Here is a 15,808-nt window from a genome sequence, read left to right on the forward strand (position 1 = left end):
ATGTCTAAAAGTAATTATTTGAATTCAATATTCCTATCAGGTTTGTTATCTTACCCTTATTTTACAAAGTAACATTTTCTGTAACATATTAGATGACAATCAAAATACAGAACATAGATAAATCTCTCAGTCTTTCAAGGCACAACTCTTAGTTTTAATTTTTTTGTTTTATAATACTATCAGACAAAAGGATAGAGAACAAATACAAATTCATAGACTTTCAAAAGAAAAAAGATTACCCGTAAAATAGGCATCAGATAACTGTCAGTGAACAAGAGGGTATTCAAGCTAGGTGTCTATCCATTTAGGTACATATACTTATTTACACATAGTAAGATGCAGATAATCTACAGTAGCATATAGCAGAATGTGTCCCCTGGAATGTTACTTTACTAAAGGGAAAAAACAAGAAAAAGATACTGTCAAATAAATTTAACAATATGTCAAATAAATTTGGATACTACTACATATAACACATACTCACAATGTGCAACGATGTATTAAAGACTTGGAAAAGTCATTCATTAAATAAGCCCACTAATCATAACCTATCATGGTCAAATTTATTAGACTTGGGAACTCCTTTGACTATGTTATTTAACCTGTAGAATAATTATTCAAAAGAATACATTTGGAAAATGCTTATCTGTATTCTGATTACACCAATCAGGGCTTTCTATGTCTAGGAATAAAAATAAAAGTTATTTTTCATTACTGTTGCTGTTCTATGAGGTAATGGTAATAAACATTTTGCTGTTGTATACTGGAGCAAAAAGTCAGTAAGATTTAATATCTGAGTATAAACTCCTGAGTTCCTTTTAAAAATGGAAAACTACAAATTTCTCATTTATATTTTAGCTGGTCCAACAACAAAAAGAATACATTATTATGAAAATAAATTGCATATGCATTTCCACCTAAAATATATACACAGGTTCAATTTAAAATGTTTCTTGTAACAGATTCTAACCCACATCAATCTAATAATTATGCAGAAAATTATATGCATGCATGTGGGTCTTCCTCTATGAAGGCAAGAAAACTGTGTTTATATAATAGTTAAGACTGTTTTTAACTGATCCCAATGGGAATATTATTATTATTATTTTTAAAGATTTATTTATTTATTTGAGAGAAACAGAGTACGTGAGTGTGGTTGGTGGTAGGGCAGAGGAAGATTCTCCAGAAGACTCCCGTTGAGGGGCTCGATCCCACAGAGCCTGAGATCGTGACCTGAGCTAAAACCAAGAGTCCAATGCTCAACTGACTTAGCCACCCAGGTCTCCTGAGAATATTATTTAAAAAAAAATTTTAAACATATTTACATAAACAAAAGTACAACCTATAATGTATTGAAATTAAACCATGTTTGCTCCTCAATTTTTCGGACTCGAAATTTAAAAATAACTAGATCAAGAAAAATGTTTCATACCAAATGGAGCTCAAGGAATATAGCTAATTGGTTGAGAGGATAAATTATTTTATTATAATACTGCTAGCAAAATAAAATCAACACACGTAACTTGTACATGCAGGGGAAATACAGCCTAATGTAAACAGATGGTTTTTAGCACATTCCTCTACTAGAATGTGGTCACCTGCCACAAAGTACACAAGCTCATGCACAAGATCAAGACTTTACATACAGCTAAGATCACAGGTCATGCAGATAACAACAGCGTGCTAGATAATCGTACCACAAACTGGGCGGATGTTCTCCCCCACCCCATGAGCCACTGCCAGCAGTTGCTGTGGAGTTTGGTTACCCATATCCGTGACATGAACGATGTCCTTTGGAGAATCTTGTTCCCTGTGGCTGTAAGTATTCTTATTTTTATAATACTTTAATGATGCTTGCTATCAAAATGATAAGTACAGAACTAGAGATTATGGAAAAGTAGACTTTTTATAATACTGAACAATTAAACACATCTTATATCAGGTGCTTACAATAAACACTTATATTTACACATATCATCAAAACTAATTTACTTCTCAGGCTTAAATGAACCCAAAACAACACATCTGACGATACTGCTCCAATTAGAGGGGAAAAATATTAACCTCCAAATAAAAAGTACTTCCTGATTTCTAGCACTCAAAAAACTTAACAAGAGTCATTCTAAGACCTGGCTAAAGTATGACTCATACAGATTTAGTTTTATATAAAAACATCTATTAGGATAACTCTTTTAATTACATGATTTTAATTCTGAAGGCTTGACTTGGATAAACAACCAAGTGACACTATTTATGTTAGTCAACAAAATATAGAATATAGTCGTTGAAAGTACTTTCCCTCATTTCTCTGCATCTACAAGTGTATTTATCTCAATGTCCTTCTTTGCCTATTTATAACCTAGGTGCATTCTGCTAAAGATAGGATTCTATTTTGTTATCAGGTAATACCTGCTAAGCTACTGATGTTCATAAAAGGATAGAATCAGAATTCTGGAACCACAAGTCAAAGGTTCAGCTCTATGCCTCTTGAGAGCTCCTTTCAGAGACTGAATTCAACTTTCTGGAATGCTCCAGAATATCTTTAAGTCAAGCAAGGGAGTGAAGAAAAAGAAAATACAGCCAACTCTCAATAACAATGGAAGGTAGGATGGTTAAGTAAAATCTGAAGATCTAAAAATCTTATTTTAGTTAATAACTTCAATCCCCTCTCTTAGCAAACATTTGACTTAAAAAAACTTTAAAAAGTTTTGTTAGATAAAAAGAGGTCTTTTAATTTTACCTTTCTTCTCTGTCCACTCCTCCAAACACAGTAGAGGAGGTGTAACAAGAATTCTATAATCTGATATGTGTAGCTGCAAAGATGGAAACACATTTTGACATCTAGCTTTTTCAACTTAGAGATTTAAAACTATCCATATCATATTCTAGTAAATGAGGGTCTATCTATGGTTTCATCTTTGCATAAAAATGATGGCTTTATAATCTGTTTTAAAAATTGGTACTGCTTTAGCAAGGAATGACTACTTACCATAATTAATACCAGCAGTTACATCCAACTTTTCTGACTTTGTAAATATACCAGTACTTACCAAGTTATACTTTCCTTAGAATGTACCAAGTTATTACTTTCCTTAGAATGTAACATTGCAAGTGATATGAATTAAAGATGACAGTTCTACTCATTATCAGTAGAATTCATGACAGGAACCAGAATGCCTTAATAAATTGGGCATAATAAGACTGAAGCTTGCAACAGCTGCCTTTCCTTACATATCTAAAGTAAAATACTGTACTATTCTGCCAAGATTCTCCAGTAAGCATCATTTCACTAACTTAAGAGAGTGATACGATATATGTATCTTACTATAAAGTTTGTCATATGAACTGTTTTAACTAGCTGCAAGTAATGTCAAATGCTAGCAAACAGAATAACGAAGTCTTTGAAATCATGTCATTCTTCAAATATGTTAAGTAGAAGAATATCTTGTACAGAGTAGCTATGCCATAGTGCAAAATCAAAAAGTGACATGCTCACTGTTGCTACATATTTAGAAGGAACAGAACTTGGATTTGACAAAAAATAAAGTAAAAACAAGTGTCTTTTATGATAAAATGCAGCAGAAAAAAATTTACAATCAAGGGATAAGTTATAAAACCTAAATTTATGACAGTTTATCTATTCATCTGCCTTCCAAATTAACTATCAGTACTCTATTCAATCTGAATGTCAAAACTCTTATTAAACAGTAGAGAGATAACAGATTTCTTAATTTAAATATGTATATTATAAAATATAGATTTTGTTATATTTGTGGTGCTAAGACTTAATTGATAATGGATGGTGTTTCAGTAAAGCTTTGCAATGGTGTTATATTTTTTATTTGTATACAAGGAGAAGTTAAGAAATCGTATTTAATAAGTAAAAATCAATTTTAAAATGTCATTTGTATTATATGCATATTTATAAAATCAGTATTTGTACAATATTCAAATATTTTACATGGGAGAAACAGGTTTTTTTATTATAATATAGCTAAAGTTAAGATACTCTAAAGAACTTGATATATTTTGCAGATATATGCATACATTTGTATATACATGCATATATTTGATATATTTGCATAATTTACATAGTCCTTTAATACCTCTACAACAAATAAAAAAAAGTTGGTTTTTGAAAATTAAATCAAAATAATTGCCAGTTAAATTTTTCCACAGAAAAATATTCAACTATAAGTAGTAGTTCTGAGGGCTGTATAAGTTGTTAGATTTCTAAAAATAAGCCTAGTAGACATTTATACATTTCTGAGGAAAAAAGAAAAAAACAGCATTTCTGAGAATCTGTACTTTCCAGGATATATATTAAAGCAAGAATGGGGGGAAAATCAGTGAAAGCATGGTCTTCATATTTTGATATTTTGATAAAATTATTCAATTTTATGCCAATCTATAAGCAGTTTCTATGGCAACAGGGACTGTTAAAGGCATTAAGAAGACAACATTTTGATGTGTCACAAATGAACAATGTCCTTTGTGATTGTCTCTGATAAAAATAGCCTCGCTACTAAATAGAAAAATAAAACAGGAAGAAAATGCTGCAGATAAAATCTGATATACATTCTGTGCTCTCCACATATAATGCAGTCATATTGTAATCAGGTCCAGCAGAGGACTGCATATATGTCACGGAAGCTGCCACACAACATGAGCAGGTAGAAAGATTTAAAATGTGAGTTGATAAGGTAAAGAGAAATGACTATGTTACATAGCATTAACTTTACTTAGTGGACTTCTCAGTCATTTCCTCATTGAACAGGAATATTCAATGACCTGTTACTTTACTTGCAAGTTTATTATATGGGAAAGCTGCAGTAAGATCATAATAAAGTTCAACTCTTCCAAATACGCAAGTTCTTCACTTACCTCCTCTGGGTTAGCATTAAAGGTAAGGCTGCCTTCATCCAGCTGCATATACAATTTTCTGAAAGAAAATCCTAGAGGTGGGTTCTTATTATAAATGGAACAGTGACCCCAAGTGGATTTACACAACCTGTAAAAGATAAAATCAGACAAGAAGACATTACTATATTTAATTTCCTAAGTTAAATATGTATACTCATGATAAAATAGTAACATGAAATTTATAGCTCAAAAGCTGAAAATGTTTAATGCTGTACTTGTTTTTTATTTGTTTACTAGAGTATGATTGACAAATGCCTTCAAATTAGCAATTCTGATAGTACTTAATAAACATGAGTTAAAGATTAATAATACTCATGAGCACTATTTGAAATTAAATAGAAACTACTACTAATAATAGCAATGATAGTTATTTATTTAAAACATTTACCCAGTGCTTATTAGATGTCAGGCACTATTTAAAACATTATATGAGTATTAACTTGCTTAATTTTTACAGCAATGTTATGTTGGTGCTAAAGATAAAGAAACACAGACACAATAAAAGATAAAAAAGTTGACTTGAACCCAAGAAGTCTTACTCCAGAGCTAGAAATCTTAATCAAGAAGCTAAATAGGATTAAGTTACTATGATCTATTGCAAAGTAAAGTTGAATGAGGGTAAAGATTGTTAGGTTGGGGGGAGAACTTTGTTGTTGTTGTTTTTTTTTAACAATATATATATTGATAACAGGCAAAATAAACATAGAAAGTACAATGCTATTAACTTTAGTACATACATCAAAAGCTGGGTATGACATTAAGCGTACCTGCTTTTAAGATGCTGCTTCAGAACACTTTTTTGTTTGTTTATTTTAACATCACAGTGATACATGATTGTTTAAAAATTCTAGGAAACCTAAAATGCTAATAGTTTATAGCAAAACATACTATTTTTGCAGTTTGGGATAGTCATGTCCAACTCTTGTACAAAGGCATTAGCTACTGGTTATTATTTGAATGCTTAAGTTTTATCTTATTTTATCTTATTGCAATGCCTAGAAATTCTGGGTCATTAGACTATAGATTATTAAATCTTAAAAGTACATTACTCTAGAGATATAGAATACTGTAATTATATTTTAGTGCACTTTTAATGACACTATCTCAAAATTTTCTGATTTTTGTGTGTTCAAAACACCTACTTACAGTGATAGATATTAAAATAGTTATCATTTTCTGATAGTCATTCTTGATTTTGACTCAAATTTCATGTTACACACATACAATGTGTAGGGCAACAAGAAAAAGTTACTGTCTCAGCCTGTAACATCAAAAACTGTGAGCACAGTGAGTAAAATATGTAATTTAATGACAATATCTTAATAGTTATTTATGTCCTTGCATTATTTTTACCAACCAAATGAAATCCATGATTTCGAGTTTAGTGAGTTTTAGTGAGTTTAGGAGCTTGTTTAGAAAATTGTCAATATTTTAGCAGAAGCTTTAGTCCTATAGGTTTTGACTTTTATTACTGAGTGATGTGAAAATAGAACCTGTCAACATTAATAAATGTTTCACACATCTAAAGCTAAAATAAAAACTAAGCTGGCCTTAAATTTCAAATAGAAACACTTTACCACTAAGAAAAAAAAAAACAAGTGTCATAAAAATAGGCATAATTATGTGGTAAAAATAAAGGAAGCATTTCTTTCAGAAATGAACATCCAGATTTAAATCTCAGGTAAAGAGGACATTCTGATTGGGTTCAGATAAGCTTAGAAATAAACTTTCTTAAGAGTTCAAATATAGGATTACAAATTAAGTTTACTGGAAATACTAAAACGCAGAAATTTTAAATAATTAATGAGCCAGTTTTAAAGTTTTAAAGTATTTTTATTTCTTCTTTTACTGAGTACGAAATTAATAACCATAAACACTACTAATAGTAGTACTTTCACAGTACCTTCACTATAACAAGACAATGAGAGTAACAGGATGACATTTATGATTTTTATCTATTTAGAGGTTGAGAAATTAACTATATAATTAATACTGTAATTCTGTAGCATCAGAAAGCCCAGAGTTAGAGATGTCATTATCGGTAATACATTTTTACTAAAGTTTGGTTATTTGGATAATTTACTAATTCTTTCAATGAGATTTTCATTTGGAAATTATTTAAAGTCACAAAAAGACCTTTGTTTTTAGACATGTTTTAAATAACTAGAAATAATGAGATATCAATAAACCTTAGACACCAGAAGTTGAAGATCCCAACGATTCTTCTAAGTTTGGTAACATATTTATGACTCAAGTATATGACGCTATTTAAGGAGTAATTGGAGACTGAAGTTATACATAAAACAGATTCTATTTCAAACATTCTTAAATTTATAGATTAAATTTAAACTGATATAATCGCTGCTATAATTTCTATAGTCCACTTTCACTTCAGCAAGCAGAGTATCTCCTTGCATTCTACTATTTTCCTACTTCATTGATGAAATGTTGGTTAGAAAAAATAAAAACTAGATGAAATAGTTACCACAGTTTATATTAACAAGCACCTCTGTGACAGAAAGAAGTATATAAATTAGTCAACACACAATCTTCATATGGGAAGCACAAACTCTATCAGGGGTGTGAACACTAAATTTTGGATTACAAATTCTCACTGAATTTGTATTCTTTTTTAGATATTTTATTATTTTTTTAAGTAATCTCTACATCCAGTGTGGGGCTAGAACTTACAGCCCTGAGATCAAGAGTTAGTTGCATGCTCTACTGACTGAGGCAGGCAGGCACCCCAACAACTTGTATTTTTAGAATAAACTGACATCTCTTCACTTGTAACTTCTAACTGTAGAGTCATTTACCTTTATACTGTCTTTCTTTTACCAATATCAAATTTGACTGTGATGATGCCTCATTATCTTTCTGGGTTTTAATGAAAAGAAAGTTAAAATACAAACCAAGATCAAAAAGAAATAGATCATAATACACGTGTGTGTGTGTGTGTGTGTGTGTGTGTAATAGTAATAAAAACATTTAAGCATGATTGTGTTTAGAGATATCTGAATCAAACATGTTAGGCTGAACTTACCCTTGCCAGAGAAGTTCATCATTCGCAAGGTCCTGCCAAACACATGAAGCTAAGCAGAGGTCAGTTGCGTTCAGGTAGGACAAGATGGTAAAGCTTAGCTCAGGGGGCAACATTTCCAAATTAATGAATCCTTCCTGTTCTTTAGATTTCCGTGCTTTCAAAAGATGATATATATCAATGCCTCCTTGGACTTGTTTACGATGACTGGTGTTAGAAATGTTGCTGGCAGCCATCCTCCTGCTCTGCTCTCTGCTGAGGTAGCCTTGCTCACTATAACCTTCTTGCTGTAGCTGCTGGTTTCTGGCCACTCTCCACAGCCCCTGACCCATCTGCAAGCCTGGGAGAAAGCCAGAATGTAGTACGGTTAACTGTGACATGAAGCATTAATTTACCAGAATTAACATTCCTCATTAAAGCACCTTAAAAGGAGCGATATGTTACAAAGTATAGCTGGAACATCGTTAAGTATGAAACTTGGACAGAGAAAGTTGCAGAAATATTTGATTTGATCATCACTTTTATCCCAGTTTGCTAACTACTTTTAAAGTCCACAGGTGACATAATCATTTTTCACATGGTAAGATTTAAAAGTTACTGATGTCCTAAAGACTCTTACAAATTATAATTATGTGGACTTATGGGCCCATATTAAATACAGCTCTGATCCGAGCACAGGACTTTAGTTAAAAGGCCTCTAGACCCTGCTTTTTATCACAACTCAGGCTAAGCTAAGCTAGACCCTTTTAAACAAACTCCCAGATGCATAACAGCTGTGAAACAGGCTTTTCCTTTAATTCTTGCCAGTCTACACTTAAGTTGTAGACTGTAATAAAATGTAACATAGGCCCTGAAGTCTAATTCAGAAACCTTATAAATTAGACACCTAGAACTCCATGATAAATAGCTTAGTAATGACTATTTGGTTTTGTTGTTACTTTAAATAAAAATCATAATTTAGTCTAATTTTCCAGTTCTTCTCCATATAGCCCTGTAGATTCCTTAGAGGTACCTGGGAAAAGGTTGAAGAGAGTGTACTCCAGCCTCCTCTACCTTCATTTGACCTCCAACCAGAGCGGCTCTACATTTATCTGTTAAGAAATACTGGACTAGCTAGTTTACAAATGTTAGGAAACTAGTGGCCTAGGCTTTCTATTTGATCTTGGCTTTAAAATAAGTTAATTTTCCCTAGGCAAATAAATTAATAGAGAAACATAAAACCAGGAAGAGATTTTAACTAATATAGGTACTTCCATGATCCCTTTTCCAAACAAAATATTCTTGTTTTATAAATCTGAGTTGGCTACTAATATGTGTGTGTGGAATTTAAAAATTGGGAGGGGGACTGATTTTCATAGAAAATCATAAAATAAATTTCATAGCATGGCATATCTATAAAACAGTTTTAATTAACTGTTTATAATGAGAACTAACAAAAAAAGAAAGAAAATAAAAAACACCCAGGGTGACTAGAAATTTTAAAAATTAGGAATTTCAGAGATTGTCAAAGATATTATTTTTTCAGTATTTAAAAAGCCATGCTTCACATGTATGTTTACTGAGTTATTGGCTATTATTCGGATAATGACTACTGTAATGGGTTACTTGTTGATCAGAACAGAAGACAGTCCAGGATAATTTTTCACTCTTCTTCACAGTGAACTGCTTGGAATCCCAAGAATTTAAGGTATAAAGGGATAGGGGGTTCAAAGAAAAGGAACATAGTTCCATAGTAGTTTTTAAATGTGGGGAAATTTATTTTTACAAGAAATCATAAAAAATAATATTTTATCCCTAACATACATACTACAATAACGGTAGCAGTTCTTAAATTAGTGATTAGGCTATAATAACTAAATTTGCATTTTAATATAGGATATTAAAAGACTGAAAAGACAAGACACAGAGCCAGAAAAAATATCTGCAAAACACTTATCTGACAAAGGACTGGTATCTAAAATATACAAAGAACTCTTAAAATTCAACAATAAGAGAACAACCTACTTAAAAATTTGGAAAAGATCAACAGATGTCTCACCAAAAAAGATATATAGGTAGTAAATAAGCTTATAAAAACACACTCTACATCATGTGTTACTCTACAATCTCAAATCAAAACAATGAGATAATCAATGCTATACATATATTTGAATGCTTGAAATCCCAAACACTGATAATACCAAATACAGGCAAAGGTATGGGAATGCAAAATGGTACACTCATTTTGGAAAACAGTTTGGCAGTTTCTTTACCATATGACCCGACATTTGTGATCCTTAGTATTTACCCGAATAAGTTGAAAACTTTTGTCCACATAAAAATTTGTAAACAAATGTCTGTAACATCTTTAATCTAACTACCAAAACTTGTAAGCAACCAAGATTTTTTTCAATAGGCCAATTGATAAACCTTGGTACATCCATACAATGAAATATTTAGAACTAAAAGAAATGAGCTTAGGAAGTCCTGAAAAGACATGGAGGAAACAAATGGATATTACTGAGAGAAAGAAAATGATCTGGAAAGGCTACATAATGTATGAATCCAATTATTTGACATTCTGGATGGAAAAGGCAAATTACAGAGAGAGTAAAAATGATTAACAAAAAATAAAGAATATCAACAAAAATTTGTAAGGAATTTTAAGTTTGCTAAGTGTTTAAACAATGCCATGTCATATTACAACATAAGTATAATTTAATGGACACAAATGTAACTTTAAATATTCAAAATCATAAAGAAAGGTATGTTATTTCTATCATGGCTATTTCCCTGTTTATCATAGCAAGAAAATATCTAGAATCACCTTGCTTGCTAAGGTCATTCAGCATATCTTGTCCTTTTTTTTGATGATCACATTTAGTTTTCTCTTTTGTTTTTTTATCACTAAAGGTAAATAATACAACATGGTAACTATAATGTTTGAAGTCTCAAGATTTAAAGCATTTAATATCAATTTCTGTATATTTCCCCTGCAGCATCTTTCTGGTTAAGCAGCTGTTGTTATTCTCAGAGATGTTGCTAGGGAACACAGAATCAGGGTGATATCCCTAGGCTCTGGACTTTAATGGGGATCACTTAAGTTGAGCACTGGATAATGTGATTCAGAAAGCATCCGGCAGGTAGAAAGAGGTAAAGCTAGCAGCTGGCTCTTGGTGGGTGGGGGGGACAACAAAACCTTGATGGGGAGGGTGGAAGTTTGAGGTTCATATACACATAATTTAGACAAAGGAAACTGCAGTTTCTATTTTCCTACTGATGAATAACACCACAAATTGCCTTTTTGGAATATCCTTTTCCCTTTAAAGCAGTTCTTCATACTGGGCAAAAACAAAGTATGATAAACCACTTGAGGAAGATTAATATTAAAAAATTATGCTCTGGGGAAAGGAAAGGGTGTATAAAGAGTTCCATCCCCATTCTCCTTACAGTAACAGGAATGTGGAATGTGGGTGGAACTGTCAGAAAAGTGATAAAATTCTTAAAATGACATGCCATCCACTGCAGAAGCTGTATAGGAAGTCATGGAAAGAGAACAATGTTGTGGACTCTGAAATCAAACAGACTTGAGTTTAAATCCTGACTCCAGTGGTTATTATTTACAGGATCTTGGGGAATTCGACTTTTCTAAGATTTAGTTTCTTCATATGTAATGGGATCATTTGCATATTACATAATAATAATACCTACAGTTCAAAAGGTTGTTGAATTGAATGAAATAATGCATATAAAGTTCATCTCACAGCTATGACAATATTGGCTATTTGTTGTGACAAGATCATATTTTCATAAAATGAAAATGAGAAGAACTTTGGTAAAGTTTAATGATACTTCAGTTATCTAGATGTTATGCCTGCTGAATAAATTCATTTGTTCATATTGATACTTGATCAGCCATGGTTATTCTTTCACTCATAAATCCCATTCTTTCGTACTGATGACCAAACCAACCAATCAACCAGATAAACCCAAACCTGAAAAACCAAAAAGCCTGTATTATGTTCCACAGAATTTTAAAACTGCAGCATGTCTTATGCCAATAAGAATGGCATGAAACAGATCCTTATGTTATTATTAGTAATGAGTCAGCATCTGTCTCTAAGAGATATAAAATATGATAGAGTTTCATGCTGGGGTCTTACATGATTTCAAAATTCTTGAAAATAGGTTTTTGAACTGAATCAATAAAAATCTGACTTCAAAGTATAAAATCTTCAGATTTCTATTAAAGTTTTAATAAAAATCTTAGTATAAAGATTTTCAGCATTAAAACATAACATCATAAAACATACAGTACTCTCTGTCATTTGTGCCAGGAATTCAGTCCAATAAATATCAAGCTGCATAGTGGAATCATTGAATATACAGAGTTTCAAACTGAAAAAAAATACTAAACTCAAAAGAATTTTTTTTTGTATTTGAAATAAATACTTTGTTGTAAGTACGGATTTTTGTGATAAAATCAATGCCGATAATCTGTTCACTCAAAACAAATTGAGGAATATAGATACTTCTAGGAAACTGTACTCTTTAGAGCATAGTTAGTCTGTTTAGTGTACAAATAAAAGAAATATGGTTAATCCTTGTAATTCCTGGTAGTTATGTTCTATAAAGTCACTACAGTGAATTAGCCAATACTGAACCATTATTCCCAGGAGATACATGGGGTTAGGTTCCTGCAAGGTTCTGGCCACATTTTTGCCAACTCATTAATACATAATTTTGTTTTATGCACATTTCTGTTTAAAGATATCTTGTTTAATATACATTGTAGATTCATTATCACTGAACTCAGCAAACCTGATCAGAGCTCATCTGACACAGGTATTTTCTCTCTAAAGAACCATCACAGCCTTCTTGCACTTAGGACGCTAGACAGCACTTCAGCAGTAAGCGTGGGGCCATTTAAAACGGTGAAATCATCAACAAAAAATGCACAAAAATGTAAAAAATGTGCCACTAAATAGATTACAAAAAGGACACTTGTTCACTATATGAGATCTAAGACAAGAGAGCAGAGCCATCGCCTTATTTGACCTTATGCAAGAACAGCACATCAGAGACAAATTTTCTGCAGGTCTGTCTGTGTATGTCAGAGAATGACTGTGAAAGTGCTAAAAGTATTGATTTGGGGTATAAAAACATAAATTTTAGTGAGTACAAGACTTCACAAATACAAAATCTGCAAATAAGGAAGATCGACTGTAATGAATACAATTTAAAATATCTGATGCCTTTTCCTCCAAATTTGAATTTATTTTATTTAAAGTTTATCGTGTTCGGAGGATTTATAAAATGCTAAGGACCTTCAAAATGAAACCAAAGATATTTTCTCTTGGTCTCCAAAGTTAGAAACCGTGCTTCATTATTTCTCAGCTGATGGAAATAAATTAAAATTTCATAATTATGTAGATTACAGAGAAGAAATTATTCTAACAAAAATTCCACACAAGATTTTAAAGTTGAAATTCTTCCTTCCAGAGAAAAGAAAAAATTATCAGAAAAAGAAACAAGGCAATTAGGATGCTATATTTTCTTATTTTGCAGAATGATAAATGAAGATTTAGATACTATTTAGTAAGTTTAAATTTCTGTTTTTCCAGAGAATGAGTAATGCAAATAAATAAATAAATAAATATCTCAGAACGCCTTTTTAAATTGGATGAAGAATTTCAAATAAAACAGTGGCCAAACATGGAAATGAATGTTATGCAAGAATGTCTATTTTCCTGGAATTATGTGAACATGTCTTTCAATTTAATTAATTTTCATTTTCAATGGTAATCAAGTAATGCTCCCTATGTCTCAGAGCTACTACATTCTGTTTTTGTGCAAGGGCCAAATATTTATATTCAATTCTGTACTACTTGCACAACTACTCATGTATATAAGTACATGTATATGCAAATGTCTCACATGGATAGAAGACTCAAAAGACTTGGAACTACTGGTTATGGGATGGGTAATGTGACTGAACAGCTTTGAAAACTCAGCGGCAGTGTGTATAAATATGTCATATTAGCTGAAAGAGACAGCTACTTTATTAATTTGATCCCATGCATAAGGAATTTATTATTTTTGTTTATTATCTTACATTTCAAATTTAACTTTGTGTTCCTAAACTCTAATGCTACCATGGCACAGTAGCTGGGATAACATAAATGGAAATTAACATGTTAGGAGGATTCCAGCATTTTTCAAAAATAAACAGTCTTTGAAAAATATTATCAATAAAAGTGAATAAATCTTCTTGCTTAGCTAAAGGTCCATTTATGGAGCAAACAGGCACTATCACTTCTAATGATGTGCCTCACCTCTACCTGACAATATTTTAGGCATGTTACTTCCAGGTTATGATGTATATATGGTGCTTTTCCTTTTGAGAAAGCTCCTTCAGTATTACATAGCTTGATTTTAATAGTCTTAAGCCATAAAATTATTTTGATCCATGCTAATGTGATTTCAGGAATAAGTCTTAAGCCAGGACCAGGATAAAAATAAATGGTAGCATACCATCTCATTAACATGATTTATGAGCTACCTATTAGACAATAGTAGATAAAAAAATATATTCTAACTCGGTTTTAGAAAAATCTTTTACAGTCAATTCTTAGCTTCTTGTTAAAATTTTAAGATTGAGCACATATATTTAATCACTTTTTCTTCCTATTAAGATGAGAGAAAAGAAATTTTTAAAAAGGGAAAATTTAAGCCTAAAAGAGAGGGGAAAATAGGCTGCTGAGTGGACAAAACATTCCATTAGATTTCTGTCATATGAAAGTGGAAGGAGTAGTGGTTACTAAAGAAGCCTTGAAGAAAAAGCAGAAAGAGTATGGAATAGTGCAGAAAGTTAAGCAGAAGCTTATGTACCTTAGAGGATCCTCAAAAGGCTTTTAGGGGTCCAAAGAGTATAAGTATGGAAATAAATGAGACTAAAATGAGAAACAAAAATCAAGGGATTACTGGGTCACTATTTCCCTCTTTACAATCTTTATGAAAATTAAATTAAATAATATGGGATGACAAAACAAAAGAATAAAGTGTCTAAAATTATTAGACATATCCTCTAACCCCTTTCCCTTATCCAGGTTGAATGAAAAAGGGTTTCCTCTAAAGAAATTGAACCCTAGAGAAAAGACTCCCCTTCTTTTCTAACATTTATAGTGGCCCAGCATAATGGCTATCAAACCATTCATCCTAAAGCAAGGGCTACCAGCTCTATACAGGTGTACCTACAATTCAACATGTTACTGTCTTAAAGATGCAAAGTTCAATCATTAAAGTGTGCCTGAAGCATTTGCACAAGGATTGCTTGGCTTATTTTTTGCTGATTTCATCCAGTGATTCTTTGACAAAAGCTAACAAGTTAATTTTAATCTTAATCTAACAAACAAAATCATAAACTCTACATATTACATTTTTTTAAAAGATTTTATTTATGTATTTGACACAGAGAGAGAGAGAGATTACAAGTAGGCAGGCAGAGAGAGAGGGGGAAGGAGGCTCCCTGATGAGCAGAGAGCCTGATGTGGGGCTTGATCCCAGGTCCCTGAGATCATGACCTGAGCCGAAGGAAGAGGTTTAACCCATTGAGCCATCCAGGCACCCCAATATTATACATTTTTGAGAGTTTGCTTAGACAAGGAACCAACTGAAGCTCTGTAACATATAAATATGGCAAAAAGATACTTCTTTCTCCCAACGTTAACCTTTCTAGTCTACTTGGGACCCCCTCAAGGGATACCAAAAAATCCTAAAGGCAGTGTTTCTTAAGTGCAGATTAAGAATGTCCAGTGAATAAATTCATATCTCTCAATAGTTACCCTGAATGTGAATGGGCTAAAT

The 15,808-nt window shown here is 32.0% G+C and overlaps 1 protein-coding gene across 2 annotated transcripts in view; it reads right to left on the bottom strand.

The window, feature by feature from the left end:
- FBXO8 (F-box protein 8) overlaps window positions 1–15,808 on the bottom strand; it is a 56,382-nt gene that overhangs the window by 26,779 nt on the left and 13,795 nt on the right. For both annotated transcript variants that reach the window (XM_059372128.1, XM_059372124.1), the window contains 2 exons: window positions 7,967–8,303; window positions 4,885–5,011 (listed from right to left, as the gene is read on the bottom strand). In XM_059372128.1, coding sequence (XP_059228111.1) covers window positions 4,885–5,011; window positions 7,967–8,295 — 456 coding nt within the window. In that variant the 5' untranslated portion in view covers window positions 8,296–8,303. The remainder of the gene's footprint in view (window positions 1–4,884; window positions 5,012–7,966; window positions 8,304–15,808) is intronic.

Source organism: Mustela nigripes, chromosome 1 (genome assembly GCF_022355385.1).
Source record: "Mustela nigripes isolate SB6536 chromosome 1, MUSNIG.SB6536, whole genome shotgun sequence".
NCBI lineage: Eukaryota > Metazoa > Chordata > Mammalia > Carnivora > Mustelidae > Mustela > Mustela nigripes.